The sequence below is a fragment of the Gavialis gangeticus genome, unplaced genomic scaffold, assembly GCF_001723915.1.
Source record: "Gavialis gangeticus isolate Ggan-Ray unplaced genomic scaffold, GavGan_comp1, whole genome shotgun sequence".
Taxonomy (NCBI): domain Eukaryota; kingdom Metazoa; phylum Chordata; order Crocodylia; family Gavialidae; genus Gavialis; species Gavialis gangeticus.
Window position 1 is genome coordinate 5,215,157 of NW_017729002.1, and position 14,017 is coordinate 5,229,173.

The following is a 14,017-nucleotide window of genomic DNA, read 5'->3' on the forward strand; positions in this document are numbered from 1 at the left end:
TAGGGGGGATCAGCAGGCGCTGGGGGAGTCCCTGTTCCCCCGAGCGCCGCAAGGAGTGACCAGGAACAATGGTCACAAGCTGGCGGAGGGAAGGTTTAAGTTGGACATCAGGAGGTGCTACTTCACGGTGAGGGTGGCTAGGGTCTCGAACCAGCTTCCAAGTGAGGTGGTGCAGGCTCCCACCCTGGGGGTTAAGAGGAGGTTGGATGACCACTTTACTGAGGTCATTTGACCCCAGTACTCTTTCCTGCCATGGCAGGGGGTCGGACTAGATGATCTGCTCAGGTCCCTTCCGACCCTAGAAACTATGAAACATTAAAAAAGCAGAGTCAGAAAGAAAATCTACATCTTTACGTCAAGGTAAAGGCAAGTTCTTGATCTTGCTATGCAAGGATTCCTTGCTTCAGTTTAAGAAGTTTATCAGCTTATCTTAAAGGGGGATTTCTGACCACACAGTACTGGCCTTATGTGTTCAGTACCTTAAATTACCAAGAGATTAGTCAGTATTCAGGCTTAAACTTTTCTTTCATTACATTCTGGAGTTGGCAGTTTCCCTAAATTCGGCTCATTTTGTTGGGTAACCATATAGTTAAACTTGAACTGATTTAGTTTGAAAGAAAATGGAATTAATCTTTTCCAACTAGAAGAAATCAGAGTGCAACTATTACAAATAAGGGAAAACAACATCATCTTGTCTAAAGATGGCCAGTTAGAAGGTAGGGCAGGGTGGCACCTTAGAGATTAACTCAGTGATTTTTCAGCCAGGGTGCTACATAAGATTCACAAAATAAACCTGGAGAATTAAAATAGGAAACCAGAGTGTCAAATAACACTCTGGCCTGTTGTGGTCTTTATGTTCTTTGCAACAGAATTGCGCTATTTTTCCAATACTCAAAAAAAACCAACCCAAGTGAAAGCATTTTCTGATGTGGGTCTCGAGTCTAAAAAGGTTGAGAACCACTAGACTAAATGGTTCAGAGGGGTATTAACATTTGACAAAACAGATTGCTGGCTATGAAAGCTAACTGGTGAGGCAGAATGGTGGACTGATGCTTATAAAAGCTCATGCCTCTTTGAACTAGTTCGTGTCTAAAGTGCCACCCTGCCCTGCTGGCTGATTGAAGACTAACACAGAAACTGCCTCTGTAAAAATGGCTAGTGGTATTTTCCCACTAGATAATGTCATCATTTTCCTTTCCTAGAAAGACAATGTAGTCCTGAGAGAAGTCAACACTAAATTGAAAACTACAGCCTAAAGTCTGTTAGTCGAAGGAAAAATGTATTCAAGTGATCTTATTCAGCAAGTGCATGGAAATATACACTACAGTTAATCTCCAGAAGACTTGAAGAAAATACTAATAGTTAAATGACTTGGGTAAATGGAACACTATGTATGTTTCAATGAAAACAAACTGTTTAATATATAAGTTTCTGAATAAATGCTATGCGTGTGTTATAACAGTTATAACTTTAAAGCATCAATTGGATTAGATGGCCATTAGTGTGTTACAGTAACAGCAAGCTATAAAAACAGAAAATTAAGAGGCAGAAATTAATTACCAAAACATTTATTTGCAAATAGAAAAGGAGATCTCTTTACATTTGATTCTGATAATTCAGGACATAAATTATTTTCCTATAATTAATATGAAATATGTATAAAGTCCATTCACTAGTCAGATCTACTTTTCTTGAGATTGGTGTAAACCACAATAATCCTGAATTCCTGAAAAGAAGCAAGCAAAAGTGAGTTTAGTAGTGAGTTCAGTATTTTGGACATTCCATGAATTTAGGGTTTGTTTTGTGCTTTCTTTCAAACTACCCTGTTTAATCTGAAATGACTGAAAAAGTTTCTCATGTGCTACATGCCCTTTTGAGTACTATCTATCTACCTACTCTTCTGGAGGTGGATGTGAGTAAGAATATGAAACTAAATTATACAATACTACTGATTAGGAAATTACCCAATTTCCCCTTAAACGTCTGCTTGAAGTATTAAAACTATTTTGTCAGAATAAGTGGATAGGAAATTTTTGGAAACTAACCATACAAAATGCATGCAATTAAAGGATTATTAATGGTGGGGTTTGACTAAGGTCATGCTGTAGGCACCTGTGTGACATTTGGGTAAGGTAACTACTGTGAGCTGGGAGAAGTATCCAAACACAAGCTTCCTTGCATGAGCTACTTACTTTGGATGATATTTTTGTAAGATGATGTAGCTGGGGACTCAGGTACTTCAGACAAAAATGACTGGCCGTTATCACAACTTTTTCCTGGAAGAGGAAAAATTAAGATAACTACTTAACTATGGAAAAGTTACCCTCCCCCAATGATGTTTAATTCTAGTGACTCAAGAGCGCCTGCTGTTCTTACCACATTTCTTCCTGTATCAGGCATGTCTATAGAGCTACATGTAGCAGTTCTCACAGGTATTTATAAGAAAACACTTGACTACTTCAGTTTATCATGTTGAGGCCCTGATAGTTCTAAATCAAAGACTATAAATGCGTTCTCTTTTGCCTAGATGGGATGCTGCTCTTTAATTCCACAGAACTTATTTGGCAATACCAACCTGGTCTTGCTTTACATTAACTTCCACAATGTCATCTGCTATTTAATTATCTTTAGGCAGCACATCAGATTACATCCACTACAATTCCAACATGACTCACAACTTGAACTACTTTTGTAGCTGAAATTTTAAAAGTACAGCTCTCATTTTATCAAACCTTGGCATTTACAAAATTTTGTTCTTCCTTCTAATGGGTCTGGTTTCATCTAGTCTTCAAAGTAAATGAGCAACTTGCCAAAGAAATTACATGTTCCAATAAAAGATAAAGGCTAAGATTATTATAGTTTATAGTTACAAAAGTGACTATCACTTCTCATTTCCAAACAACTTACTGTTTTCAATATTTTTCCATTTATCAACATTTTTAATGTAAAAGCAAGGTTGGGAAATGGTATTTAGAACAGAGATTTTTAGACTGTTATCATAGTGACTAAATGCCTACTTGATAAACCAAGTCAGAGCACTGTAAACTACTACTAGACACTTCTGCCTATTTAAAATGTGCACTATAAAGATTACCTATCTGAGGATCTAGAGGCACTTTACCCAGGAGAGAAACATTTAAATTTTTGCACATCATCTCTGCACCTCCTGTTGTTGGAGGAAAGATTTGAGATTCATTCTGTAATGGGGGAAATAAAGAGAGAGACATTTGCAACCAAGACCATTTTTAAGAACTTTAAGAACATTTTCAGTTGTGCATAACAATATTTTCTGAAACGTCATGGGATATTGAAATCCCATTTAAGATTAGAAAGACCAAACATTTTGGGCTTTTTGAAGGCTGATTAAAGTAGTTTCCTGGCATGTGATCACTAAACACATTGAAGTTCTACACAAATCATTTTTTCCCAATAAATGTTTTTAGATACGTATGTATAAATTCTGAAAATAATGCATCAGACTGCTCCTTTACTTTTCAAGGTTACCATTCATTCAAAATGCGTATTACAAACAATCCACATTTTAAAGTTTTTGAATGCTAATATAATAAAAGTGAGGGATTTAAAAACAAAACATGCTTGAATTTTGAATGAATCCAATATCTAGGACTCCTGAGATAAATATCTAAATGCTTGCAAAACTGGGAAGCATTTATCTAAGTGGACAATGGGATAGAGGCCAAGGCAGCATCCTCAAGAGAGACTTGTAGGTCATCATTAATTAGCAAATCAAGAGTTGTGTCATTACTGCTGCCCAATCCTCCTCCAGGTAGGCAAGGTATTGTAATTTTGTTTCTCTCTCCTAATTTTCATAATCTTTGTTTGTTATGCAGTACATGCCATCAGCCTGGGAGTGGTTTTAAAACACACTTAAAGCCCATTCTAAAAATTGCAGAATTATTTGCAAAAACAAAACAATGTATTTTAAGCTTACTCATTTAAAAGATTTATCAGGAACTCTATCCCGGAGAAACTGCCAGGAATAAGAAAACATTTATAATTTTGAACAAACTTTTAGAAGCGAAATACGCAAGGGAGAAGTGGCAAGTTTTTGATCACATAGCACTTCAGAAGAAGTCTCTCACACCCCAGAAGCTGCATTCTGATATTAAGAAATGCCAGATAATGAGCCCTTTGAAAGAGAGGTATTTAAGAAAAGGAGTTAATAAGAAACACAGATCTCAAAGCAAGCTTGTTATTCAAAGATGGATGCCAAGCATAACTTTTAAATTGCCTTAAAGTAGCTGAAGCCTTTAAGATGAAATTGCTATCTCCACAGTGTTGTTACTGAAGAAACACAGATCTAGGAACCTTGGCCTCAGGAAATTCTGAAGGATAAATGTATGTGTATGTGTTCTTGGTGGAAACAGCAGCAAGCAAAACGGTTTTTTAATTTTTTTTTTTTTTTTTTAAACTACTTCCCACACGATTCTCTTAATGAACAGCTATCAGACAAACAGGCAATTCTGACGTGGCCAAAAAAAAATCCCCTTCACTCCCACAATCACTAACTACATATCCCAAATACATATACCCAGACATATTTGAGTGAATAGAGGTAGTAGGTTTACTATTACCTTACATTTTGGGCATATAAAGCCACTCATATTTTCAACAACACCGATGATTGGCAGTTTAACCTTATGACAGAAGTTGATCTCTTTCCGAACATCCTGCAGGGATACTTCCTGTCAATAATTCAGGATTAATTGTTATTTTGATAGTGGTTTCATTCACCTACGCAGTTGTCCTGCAAAACTAAACCTCCTAGCAAAGAAGACTTCAAGCCTCTGTTCAAAGAAGAGTTCTTATGGAATAGTTTCAATTCAAATTCTGAAAATATGAACTACTGTCCATTACACTGGATAAAGAGATTTTGTGACTTGGTGTGGACTAAAGATAAAGTAAACTATTTCTGTTCCTTCAGTTTTCTTCTGACAAGTTTAAATCTGACTGAAACAATGAAACCAGTTCAGCCATATCAATGTTTTATCACCTACATTCATTTAATAGCTTTAGTTCTTTAAAATAGAACTTATGCAAATATTTTCCTCCTGTTGTTATAGAGAAAGACATCAGGTGAGAATGCTGAAAAAACAAAGGGGAAGCAGTTTACTATTTCCAAATTAAAATGAAATACATTACAGCAACTCAAAATGTTCTCACACAAGTAATGGAGATCATCTCCCAATGGCTTTTTTCAATCACATAACTTTGCATTCTTTACATACACTTCCTTCATAATGCTCTATTTGTTTCTTGCCACCTCTCCCTCTGTTCATTTAATATCCATAGTGGGTATCCAGAGAATAAGCAAGAAGTATTTATGAGATGAGAATATCTTTTAATAACAGCTCTCCCAAATATGAATTAATTTGCCCCCTTAAAACACAAGGTGGGCAGCTAACTTCCGTTTGCTTCAATGGTCATCTGAACCAGTTACAGACCAAGTGAAGAACAGATGCTATGGTTAACCCTAACTGTTAAGCAATAAAACTACTTGAAAAATGGCCATTATCACCAATGAAGCAAAGACAGATTAGTGTGGGCAGGTAAGTTGTAATGAACATAGACAGTATTTTCTTAAGGCTATAGTTTCTAATAAAGTTAGGAATTTTTATTCTCAGGCCTGTTTTCTGAAGGTAGTGTGTAGGTCCCTTGAGGACAATGACTTGGAGGTCAGAAACAGAGTGGTTGTTCTGTGAAACATGTACCTCACACTGGTGACGACATTTTCCATCTTTTACTGTTTTTCTGTGAACTCAGTCTAGAGTGTAGTGATGACTTAGTTTCACCCACATAGTTTCCATCAGGTTATCTGGACCACTGGATGAGGTACATCACATTCTGTGATAGACAGACATAGGGTCCCTTAGATTCTAATATTTTTGTTGTGGGAAGCATAGATAGTGCTGGCAGTAGAGATCTGTCAGCAGGTTCTGCATTTGTTTAGGTAAGTTCTTGTTTCATGGGGTGTTGGCCAGTGGAGGTTTGGCTTTTGACAATGATTTTGATGAGGTTGGGGTGTTTGTTCAGAAGCCAGGAGAGCTAGCAGGAGAAGGGCACCCGAGAAAATTTCTTTCAACATGTCATCCTCTTCAAGTATGACTTAACTGTTAATTATATATTTATAGGCTCCAATGTGGAATGGTATGTGATAACCAAGTGGAGGTTTACAATTTTATATTTTGCTAGATTTGTGCAAGGTATTTTGAATAGCTTGTTCAAAGATGAAGTATTTTTTGGAGTGTCTTTGCTAGATAAAGGTTGTTTTTAGATTGTTTGTGAAACCTACCTCACCATTCTTATCAGAACAGACGCAGCGATATCTGAAGATGTAGCTACAGATACTAAATTTCTTCTTAAGTTTGGGATGGTTACTGATTTTGTGGAGGTTGGTGGCTTGTTTTTGGGTTTTTTGCACATGGTTTTCATAGTGCCATTCTTTAGGTTGATTATGGCTTATATATAAAAGCTGACATTAGGGTGGTAAGGGTTAAACTGACCATGGAAATCAAGCCTACAATCATGATTCCCAGGCATTTAGTCCATATAACAAAGATGTCATCTATACTGCACCTACAGCAGGGATGCTTAACCTCCAGCCTGTGAAGCAGTGTCATGCAGGCTACAAGGCTTCCTGCAGATTCAAAAATTAGATAGCGGAAGCATTAATTACTGTTCCCCTGTTGCCAAATTTCTATCCCCATGGGGAGCCCTGCAGGCTGGATGATGAGGGGCTGTGTGTTAGATCACCACCCTGCAGTGGGGCTGTTATGCAGGGTCTCTGTGCAGCCGGATCCAGTACATGGGGTTGGGTCAGTGTGCCAATTCCTTGCATGGAATCCAACTCTTGGCCAGAAGGTTGAGCAGCACTAATCTACAGTGCATGGATTTGGTAGTACATTTTTCCAAAATCTTGTTAAAGATGTCTCAACACAACTGGCACATTTGGTGCAGATAAAATGGGGAACTTTCACAGCACATTGTAGCTGAAAAATCTAAGAGTGATCTGTGGTCTTGTAGATACTTTAGACAGGGTAGGATACCTCTGTGTTAACATCTAGGCCAGTGATGTCTATAGGGGCAAGGATGTTAGTGCCAAAGAGGTGGTTTGTGTTGTGGCTTTTATTAAGGAAGTCTAATCATGGGGACAAATTCAAGTAACCAGTAGCTTGAGGATGGTTCCTAGGAATGCAGATACTCCTCCATTGACGGTAGTATGCTTAAATAGGATGGGCCTATGCAGGGTATTTTGTGCATCTTAGGTAGCACATAAGAAGTTCCTAGAGTGGGAATAGTAGAGGAAGTTATGCAGATTTTTTGGAATTGATAGGGAAACAATTGCTGAGGTGCTATTTGAGTTCAAGGATGAATAATATGACATCCATCCTTGAGTTCCTTGAAACGGCTGGTGGCAGACAGTTGCGTTAGCCTTACGAATGTAGCCCTTCCAGTTTATGGTTAATATAGCTCCTTTCCATTTCCTTAACTTGATCATTATTTGTTGTTGGATCTTGAGGAGTGTATGCCTCTCTTTCCAAGGGGAGTGTGTGGCAGTGGTTCCACTGTAGTAGCTGGTTCCACTGTGTGCTGGATTGCCATTATCAGTTTATTACTAAACAGCAGACCCAAACCTGCCAGTCTTCAGCTCTATTTCTCTAATTTTCCTAGTTTCCTGCCACTAACCTCAATCCTAATGACTTTTTTCTTTTTGTTTTAAATCACAAGAAAGGAAGCCATAGCAAAAAGCCCCATTTCCTTTAAAAAGGCAACATTCCCTAGCATCTTAAGTCTTTTCTTGTGTTCCAGTGTTTTCTCTTGACAGCCCTATATATCCATAGTTTTATGATACTGAAGACTACTTCAAAATGCCACACAGAGCAGCATGGCATTTATTCAGCTAATTTTTGTTTAAAATCAACATACTGATGTTCAGAGCAAACTGACAGTATACTAGATCTCAAAACTTTGGTTTTGTACTCAGTACTTTGTGACAGATGGGATCATGCTGGCTGTATTCCTGAACTAATCAAAGAAAATTCCAGTGGCATTAAAGCCATTTAAATCCTCCTCTCTCACAGATGGACGTACTCACTCTACTTTACTGTGTTGTCCACATTCAATGACAGATCTATCATCTTAACTAGACTTCGCTATAACCATTTTTTCTAAAATTAAATAATATGAGTTACAGTTCTTACCTGAGGAGTGGTGATAATAACTGCCCCATCTATGTGTGTTGCACCAAGATACTGCATAATAGATAGATGTTCATCTGAAGTACCTGGGGGTGTATCTACAATCAGGTAGTCAACTTCACCCCAATCCACATCCCGAAGAAACTGTTTGATCAACCCTAAAATGTTTAGAGTAAAAACTTGACATTTCAAAACTTCACATTCAGAATAGTAAGCATACAGTTCTGCTCTTAAGGTAGACATAATTAGAAATTCCCAATATAATCAAAAGTCTTTGACTTCATTGAACATTTTTCCTGAATACAGTTTCAGAATTTGATCCATTAAATCTGTTATTCAAGGAGTCATTTCAAGATCTATTTGGTTCTGAAAATTTAGCCTAAATAAAAATGGCACCAACTACTCAAAACATCTATTGGCTTCTGTGATTTTTTTTTATTTTTTTTACTCTTGGTGGCTCCTGCTGAGCTACCACAAATGAATGTCAGCTAAATTCTCTTCATGTCCAGCATCAGAATTGCCTAGTTCCAATCAAAGACAAGGTAAGGAGAGGAACAGTAGCTATTGTGTTGTTTGTGAAACCACTGTTATTTCTAAAGCTGCACATGAAGTAAATAAAACAATTTGACTTTTTTTTTTTTAAAATCAATGTATTAGACATCGAGGGCGCTGTAATTACAGTGCATCAGAGCAGACTTGATTAACTGAGTCTGCTGGAGTGTGGTAATTACCACGCTCCACCATCACATGTAACAATGTCCCCATGTTAAAAATGGTGCTGGGGCCCTTTAGCTAAAGCTTGCAGGGAGGCTGATGCACGTGATGCTCCAGGTACTTTAACTAAAGTGGTTCTTGGAACCCCTCCTCCTCTGGAGCATGTGTATAAACACCCAGAAGGGCTTGAGATGCAGCAATTCAACAGCTGCCTCGCATCATAATCATAACAGTCACGGTCCAGTGCAGTATTCTATTCAGTTTCCCATATTTTAAACCAACTGTCAAACAACACTTCAGGATGGTGCTTTAAGAGAAAAATATTTAAGTATATTCCAGTCTCCTAAATTATTACTTTCTATTCATTTGAAAGTGGAACGTGCAGTGGGACTTAAGAGAGTCATATTAAATCTGCAGTAACAAAAGATTACATGTTTAGTTGGGCAAAAAAGATAAGCATTTTTTTAAAGTGTATCAGAATAAATTTTTAATCAACAAAGAACAAATGAGAGCGGTTTTCTGCAAAGCTATCTCTGTACCTATTAGTTTATTTTTATTTTACACATGTAATAAGTGATGCGTGTTTACAAGTTGAATTATTAACCAATTAAGGTAGAGTTACCTACTTATTTTTCCTTTTAAAGAACTGGGAGTCAGATGAAGTTTATTTCTTTTTCAGATTTTCAGTTAATTTAGGTTTAAATGTTTGATACTCATGTATATCCAAGTTATGAATCATTTTGAAAGCTAATATCGATTTGTATTAGCAACAAACAGTTGACAAATATAAATGCTTACCCTGTCTGAAACTTAAAATTTACATTTTATTGTCAGAAATATTCAGGATATTTAATTTGATCATATGATGAATCTTTGATTTCCATTCATGTATGGTCATCAGTAACACCTAATCCAAACCAAATTTTATAGGAAAAAATTGAAGCATTATCCAAATTGCAGTAGTTTACCACCATGGATAAAATGATCTTTGAAAATACACACAAGGTACAGACCATTTTTTTTGGGTCCTCTCCAGATAACAGCATCATCAGGACTACTCAGCAAGAATCCCACTGACATGACACCTAAGTTTTCTTCAACATACTAAAAGAGAGGAAGCAGAATATTAAGTTAACTTTTATGAGCACTTAACTTGTTCACTTCATTTTTTTCTCATGAGTAAAAGGTTGTACATGATTTCTATACAACAGCCAATAATCTGACTACATTTATATCTTAAAAAGCCTTTCCTAAACTCACAGAACCAACTATAATTACAACAACAATGTTCCGCAGTATCTTTTGGGGGCATGCCAGTAAGACACCACATCCTTCCTCATTCAACAAAGGTTTCCGTTTGCAGGATACACCTTGGAGGTGGTAATTAAAAATGGGGGGTTTGTTTGCATGTTGTTAGCCTCCAGCTGATATTCACTGGCTCATAGAGGCCATGCTATCATCAATATTTTCTATTTAGAAAAGTGAAGTATCATGTAGGTACATAAGAATAATGAACCTGACTAGTCTATTTTCTTTGTCTAAACTGAAGTGGCAGAAACCTTTTCCTTTTGAAAAAAAGAAAAGTTACCTTTTATTTTGAATAGCCAAGCTATTTGAACTTAAAGGAAATGTAAAGCTTAATATTTAATATTAGGTTAAATATTTAAGACTGAACTAGGTTAAATATTAAAGATTTAAAAAAGTAGTCTTTTAAAGAGCAGAACTTCCCTGTGTAGAAGAAAACATGCCACTAAACACTTGCTCTTCTCTTTTGAGCCCCAAGAATAATTCTTTAAATAAAAAACAATATGAACAAGCAAACAAGAATGAAAAGCTTTACAAATTCCACACACACAGAGCTAACTTACCACAGGAGACCATCCAAAACCACTCTGATGAACCTGACAATGGAAACATTAAGTTAAAAAATAATTCTGTAAGAAGCATATACACAAATTATGTAAAAAACAAGCTGTATTTCAAGCTTGGTGCTCAGAAACAAGCTGTCCAATCAATGCTGTTGGACAGTCAAATGGCCAAGCTTAAGAAATTGCAAAATGCCTGAACTCCTGAACTCTTCAGCAAACAGTACATTCTACTGAAGTAAAAACTGAGTGACTATGACTGCAGGCATGCTGCCTTACAATTTACAATACGGCCCTCAGATATCGTGGTTGCATCTTAGCAGAGGTGCACTGATACAATGGTCCATATCGTATTAGCACCCATAAAAAGGAAACTGACATTATCAGCAACTGGCTTTTTTTGTCCGATATGGCTGATAATGTCAATGATAAAAGCCACATGCATGGACACAATGGCAGCATGCATGTGGTCTGCCTGGCAGCATCTGGTTAAGTCTGTTGGGGGAGTATGGAGCGAGAGCATAGAGGCCCCCACAGTGAGGAAGGAAGTGGGGCAAGGGCTGGGGCAGGCGCTGCCCAGCCAGGACAGGGTGGGGCACAGGACAGAGCCAAGAGTGGCTTGTTTGGGGGGCAGCTCCTGCACATACCCTTGGGGGAGGCATGTGGGGGCGCACGTTCCCTGGATCTCTGCATGAGACAAGGCCAGGCTGCCACTGCAGACTTGGGCCAGGGGCAGCACCAGGCTCTTCCCAGCAAGGTAGTTGGGCTGGGGCTGCTCTCCCGGTGGGTAGTGACAGCACTGAGAGGGAGCACTACAGGGTAGGCTACAGCCACCCCAAAAGTTGCCGTAGCCGCCCCCTGCACTTCCAGTGCTGCCGCCACCCACTGCCCTGGCCCAACCCCCTGGTGGGTAGAGCCTGGCACCAGCCTCAGCCCCAGTTCACAGCAGCAGCCCGTCCTTGTCCCACACACAGGTCCAGGGGGCATGTGCCCCCATGCCTTCATCAGGGGTGCATGCAGCAGCAGGGGCCTCCCTGTGCCCCCCAAATGAGGTGCTCGGGGCTCCATCCCCAGCTCCACCCCAGCTGAGCAGCACCCGCTGCTGCCCCAGCCCCACTCACTCCCTCACTGCGGGGGCCTTGATATGCACTGCCCCATGCCTCTACCCCCCAACAGACTTATCGGCCTAACACTGCTCTCCAAACTGCCAGGCTTGCAAACTGGCAATTGGATCTGCATCAGGCAATATGGCTTGTTAATAAATTGGCTATCGGTATTGGCCCAAAAAAATCCTGTATCAGTGCACCCTTACTCCTTTTTCAAAAAATTCAACCCACAACAAGGTGTCATCTGTAAAATGAAGTTAGACACTTCTTTCCTTTGGAAAGCTATGAAAAGTATTAATTAAAAAAGATATTCTTAAGGCTTCATCATTTTGCAGTTTTACAGTATCATACCATTCTGCAGTACCTGTCTTTGAAAACATCTATTGTAAGGCATTGTCTGGCCTTAACTTTTCACTTGTACGTCTTCTGCAAAGTGCACAAATCATATGTGCAACTGCTTCTGTGTACAGGTTATTTTTTAACAAAATTAACAGGCCAAAGGTGCTCCCAATCAATAATTTGTAAGGCTGCTTGTGACAAGACGGTTTTAAAAACAACCAAAAAAGAAGTCATACCTGTTCTCCCTCTAAACCCATCATTTTAGGTATTGATGGACCACAAATGTCTATGTCCAGCAAAGCAACCTGAAAAAAAGGGGGAGAGGAATAGGAAATAAAAGTTTATATAAGATGCCTGCAAAGTTTTATACTGTTAGAAGTAAACACTAAAATGAGTTTAGAACTAGAAACTGTTTAACTTGGATTAATAGCAGGAAATGGACCATTTGGACACAGAAGTACTAGCTTGAGGTTAAAAATAATAATTTTTTAGAAATCCAGTTGTAGTAGTAGACCCATTCCTAATACAGTGACCTATTAGCTCAGCAATCACCCACTGGAATCTTAACTAACAGCTTTTACAAAAAGGCAACTAAAAGTCTAAGCAGAAAGACTTAATTATCCCATCACTCTAAGGCACAGAGATGAGCTTGAAAATCAGGCCTAGGGCAATTTTTGCTGTGGCTACAGGGCATCCTACTCTAATGGCTTCTTTTTCCATGCGCATCCTAGAAATAAAAAATGTGCAAGTGTGGGGCACAAACAGGTGCATTGGGGTGTATCACAAAGTCAAAAGTGCCTCGGAAAAAGATGGTAATGAAAAAAGTGGAGAGATACAAGTTAATAAAAAAGTCATTGTACCTCAAAAATTAGTAAGTATGTTAACACCAACTCTACTGGAATACATATTCATTTCCTGATACCTGGCAAAACTTTTAGCTGCACAATCTTAATACCATCTAAGTTATGAACCTGTAATGTTTGAAATTAAACACATTCCAGTGCTTGTAGGACTGAGCAAGTTTTGGTATGACACCGTAATATTGCATTACAACATTCTATTATAAAGCCTTAGTCTATCCATAACACTTCATTTGCACTCCGATTGCCTGACTGAAATAACCAGAGTGCTCCAAGAGCGTTTGGACAGGAGACGGCGCAGTGGAGCACCACCATGATGGCGGGGACACAGTGGGGGGATGGATGAAACTGTAATGGCCTGCCCCACGCCCCCCAGCTGGTGGCAGCAATGGAGCGGGGGTGGGGGGGAAGCGGACGCGAAGTGGGGGTGGGGCCAGACGTGGAGGGATGAGGAGCCACCGGATCCCGACAAAAGCCGGTGGGGGGCATGGCATGGTAGAGGCTTCCACCACCACTGCCATGCCCTGATGACAGCTCCGAAGGGGGAGGGGTGAAAATTGGGCCCTGCCTCTAAGTGGTGAGAGTGGGGGGAGCGGACCCGTTCACCCCCTCTCCCGACTGGACGAGAAGTGGGGCCGGGGCGGGGCTGGACACAGGACTCTGTCCCCACCCACCATGATGGCAGGGAGCGCCCTGACACTCCTGGGGTCCGACAGAAGCCGGCAGGGAGTGCGAGGGGAGGCACGGTGATGACACCCTACTGCCAGGCCCTGCCAACAGCTGGGAGGGAGGGCAGCAGCAAGGGGAGGGGAAGAGAGGGGAGGCTGGTGGACACGGGCCAGGTGCACCCAGAGCACAGGGGTGGGGGGGGGAAAGCAGGATAGGAGAGCAGAGCCAGACCTGAAATGCGGGGA

General features: G+C 39.7%; 2 protein-coding genes across 2 annotated transcripts in view; one reads left to right on the forward strand and one right to left on the reverse strand.

Moving 5' to 3' along the window:
* Positions 1 to 1,453, forward strand: part of TVP23A (trans-golgi network vesicle protein 23 homolog A) — a gene marked incomplete at its 5' end in the record, with an annotated part of 15,410 nt that extends 13,957 nt beyond the window's left edge. The window contains one exon of the mRNA XM_019507469.1: positions 1,203 to 1,453. The remainder of the gene's footprint in view (positions 1 to 1,202) is intronic.
* Positions 1,454 to 1,552: 99 nt separating this feature from the next.
* NUBP1 (nucleotide binding protein 1) overlaps positions 1,553 to 14,017 on the reverse strand; it is a 23,594-nt gene continuing 11,129 nt past the window's right edge. Inside the window, exons 4-11 of the mRNA XM_019507467.1 lie at positions 12,480 to 12,548; positions 10,802 to 10,834; positions 9,947 to 10,037; positions 8,223 to 8,377; positions 4,596 to 4,706; positions 3,095 to 3,197; positions 2,193 to 2,276; positions 1,553 to 1,726 (exon numbers count right to left, since the gene is read on the reverse strand). Coding sequence (XP_019363012.1) covers positions 1,683 to 1,726; positions 2,193 to 2,276; positions 3,095 to 3,197; positions 4,596 to 4,706; positions 8,223 to 8,377; positions 9,947 to 10,037; positions 10,802 to 10,834; positions 12,480 to 12,548 — 690 coding nt within the window. The 3' untranslated portion in view covers positions 1,553 to 1,682. The remainder of the gene's footprint in view (positions 1,727 to 2,192; positions 2,277 to 3,094; positions 3,198 to 4,595; positions 4,707 to 8,222; positions 8,378 to 9,946; positions 10,038 to 10,801; positions 10,835 to 12,479; positions 12,549 to 14,017) is intronic.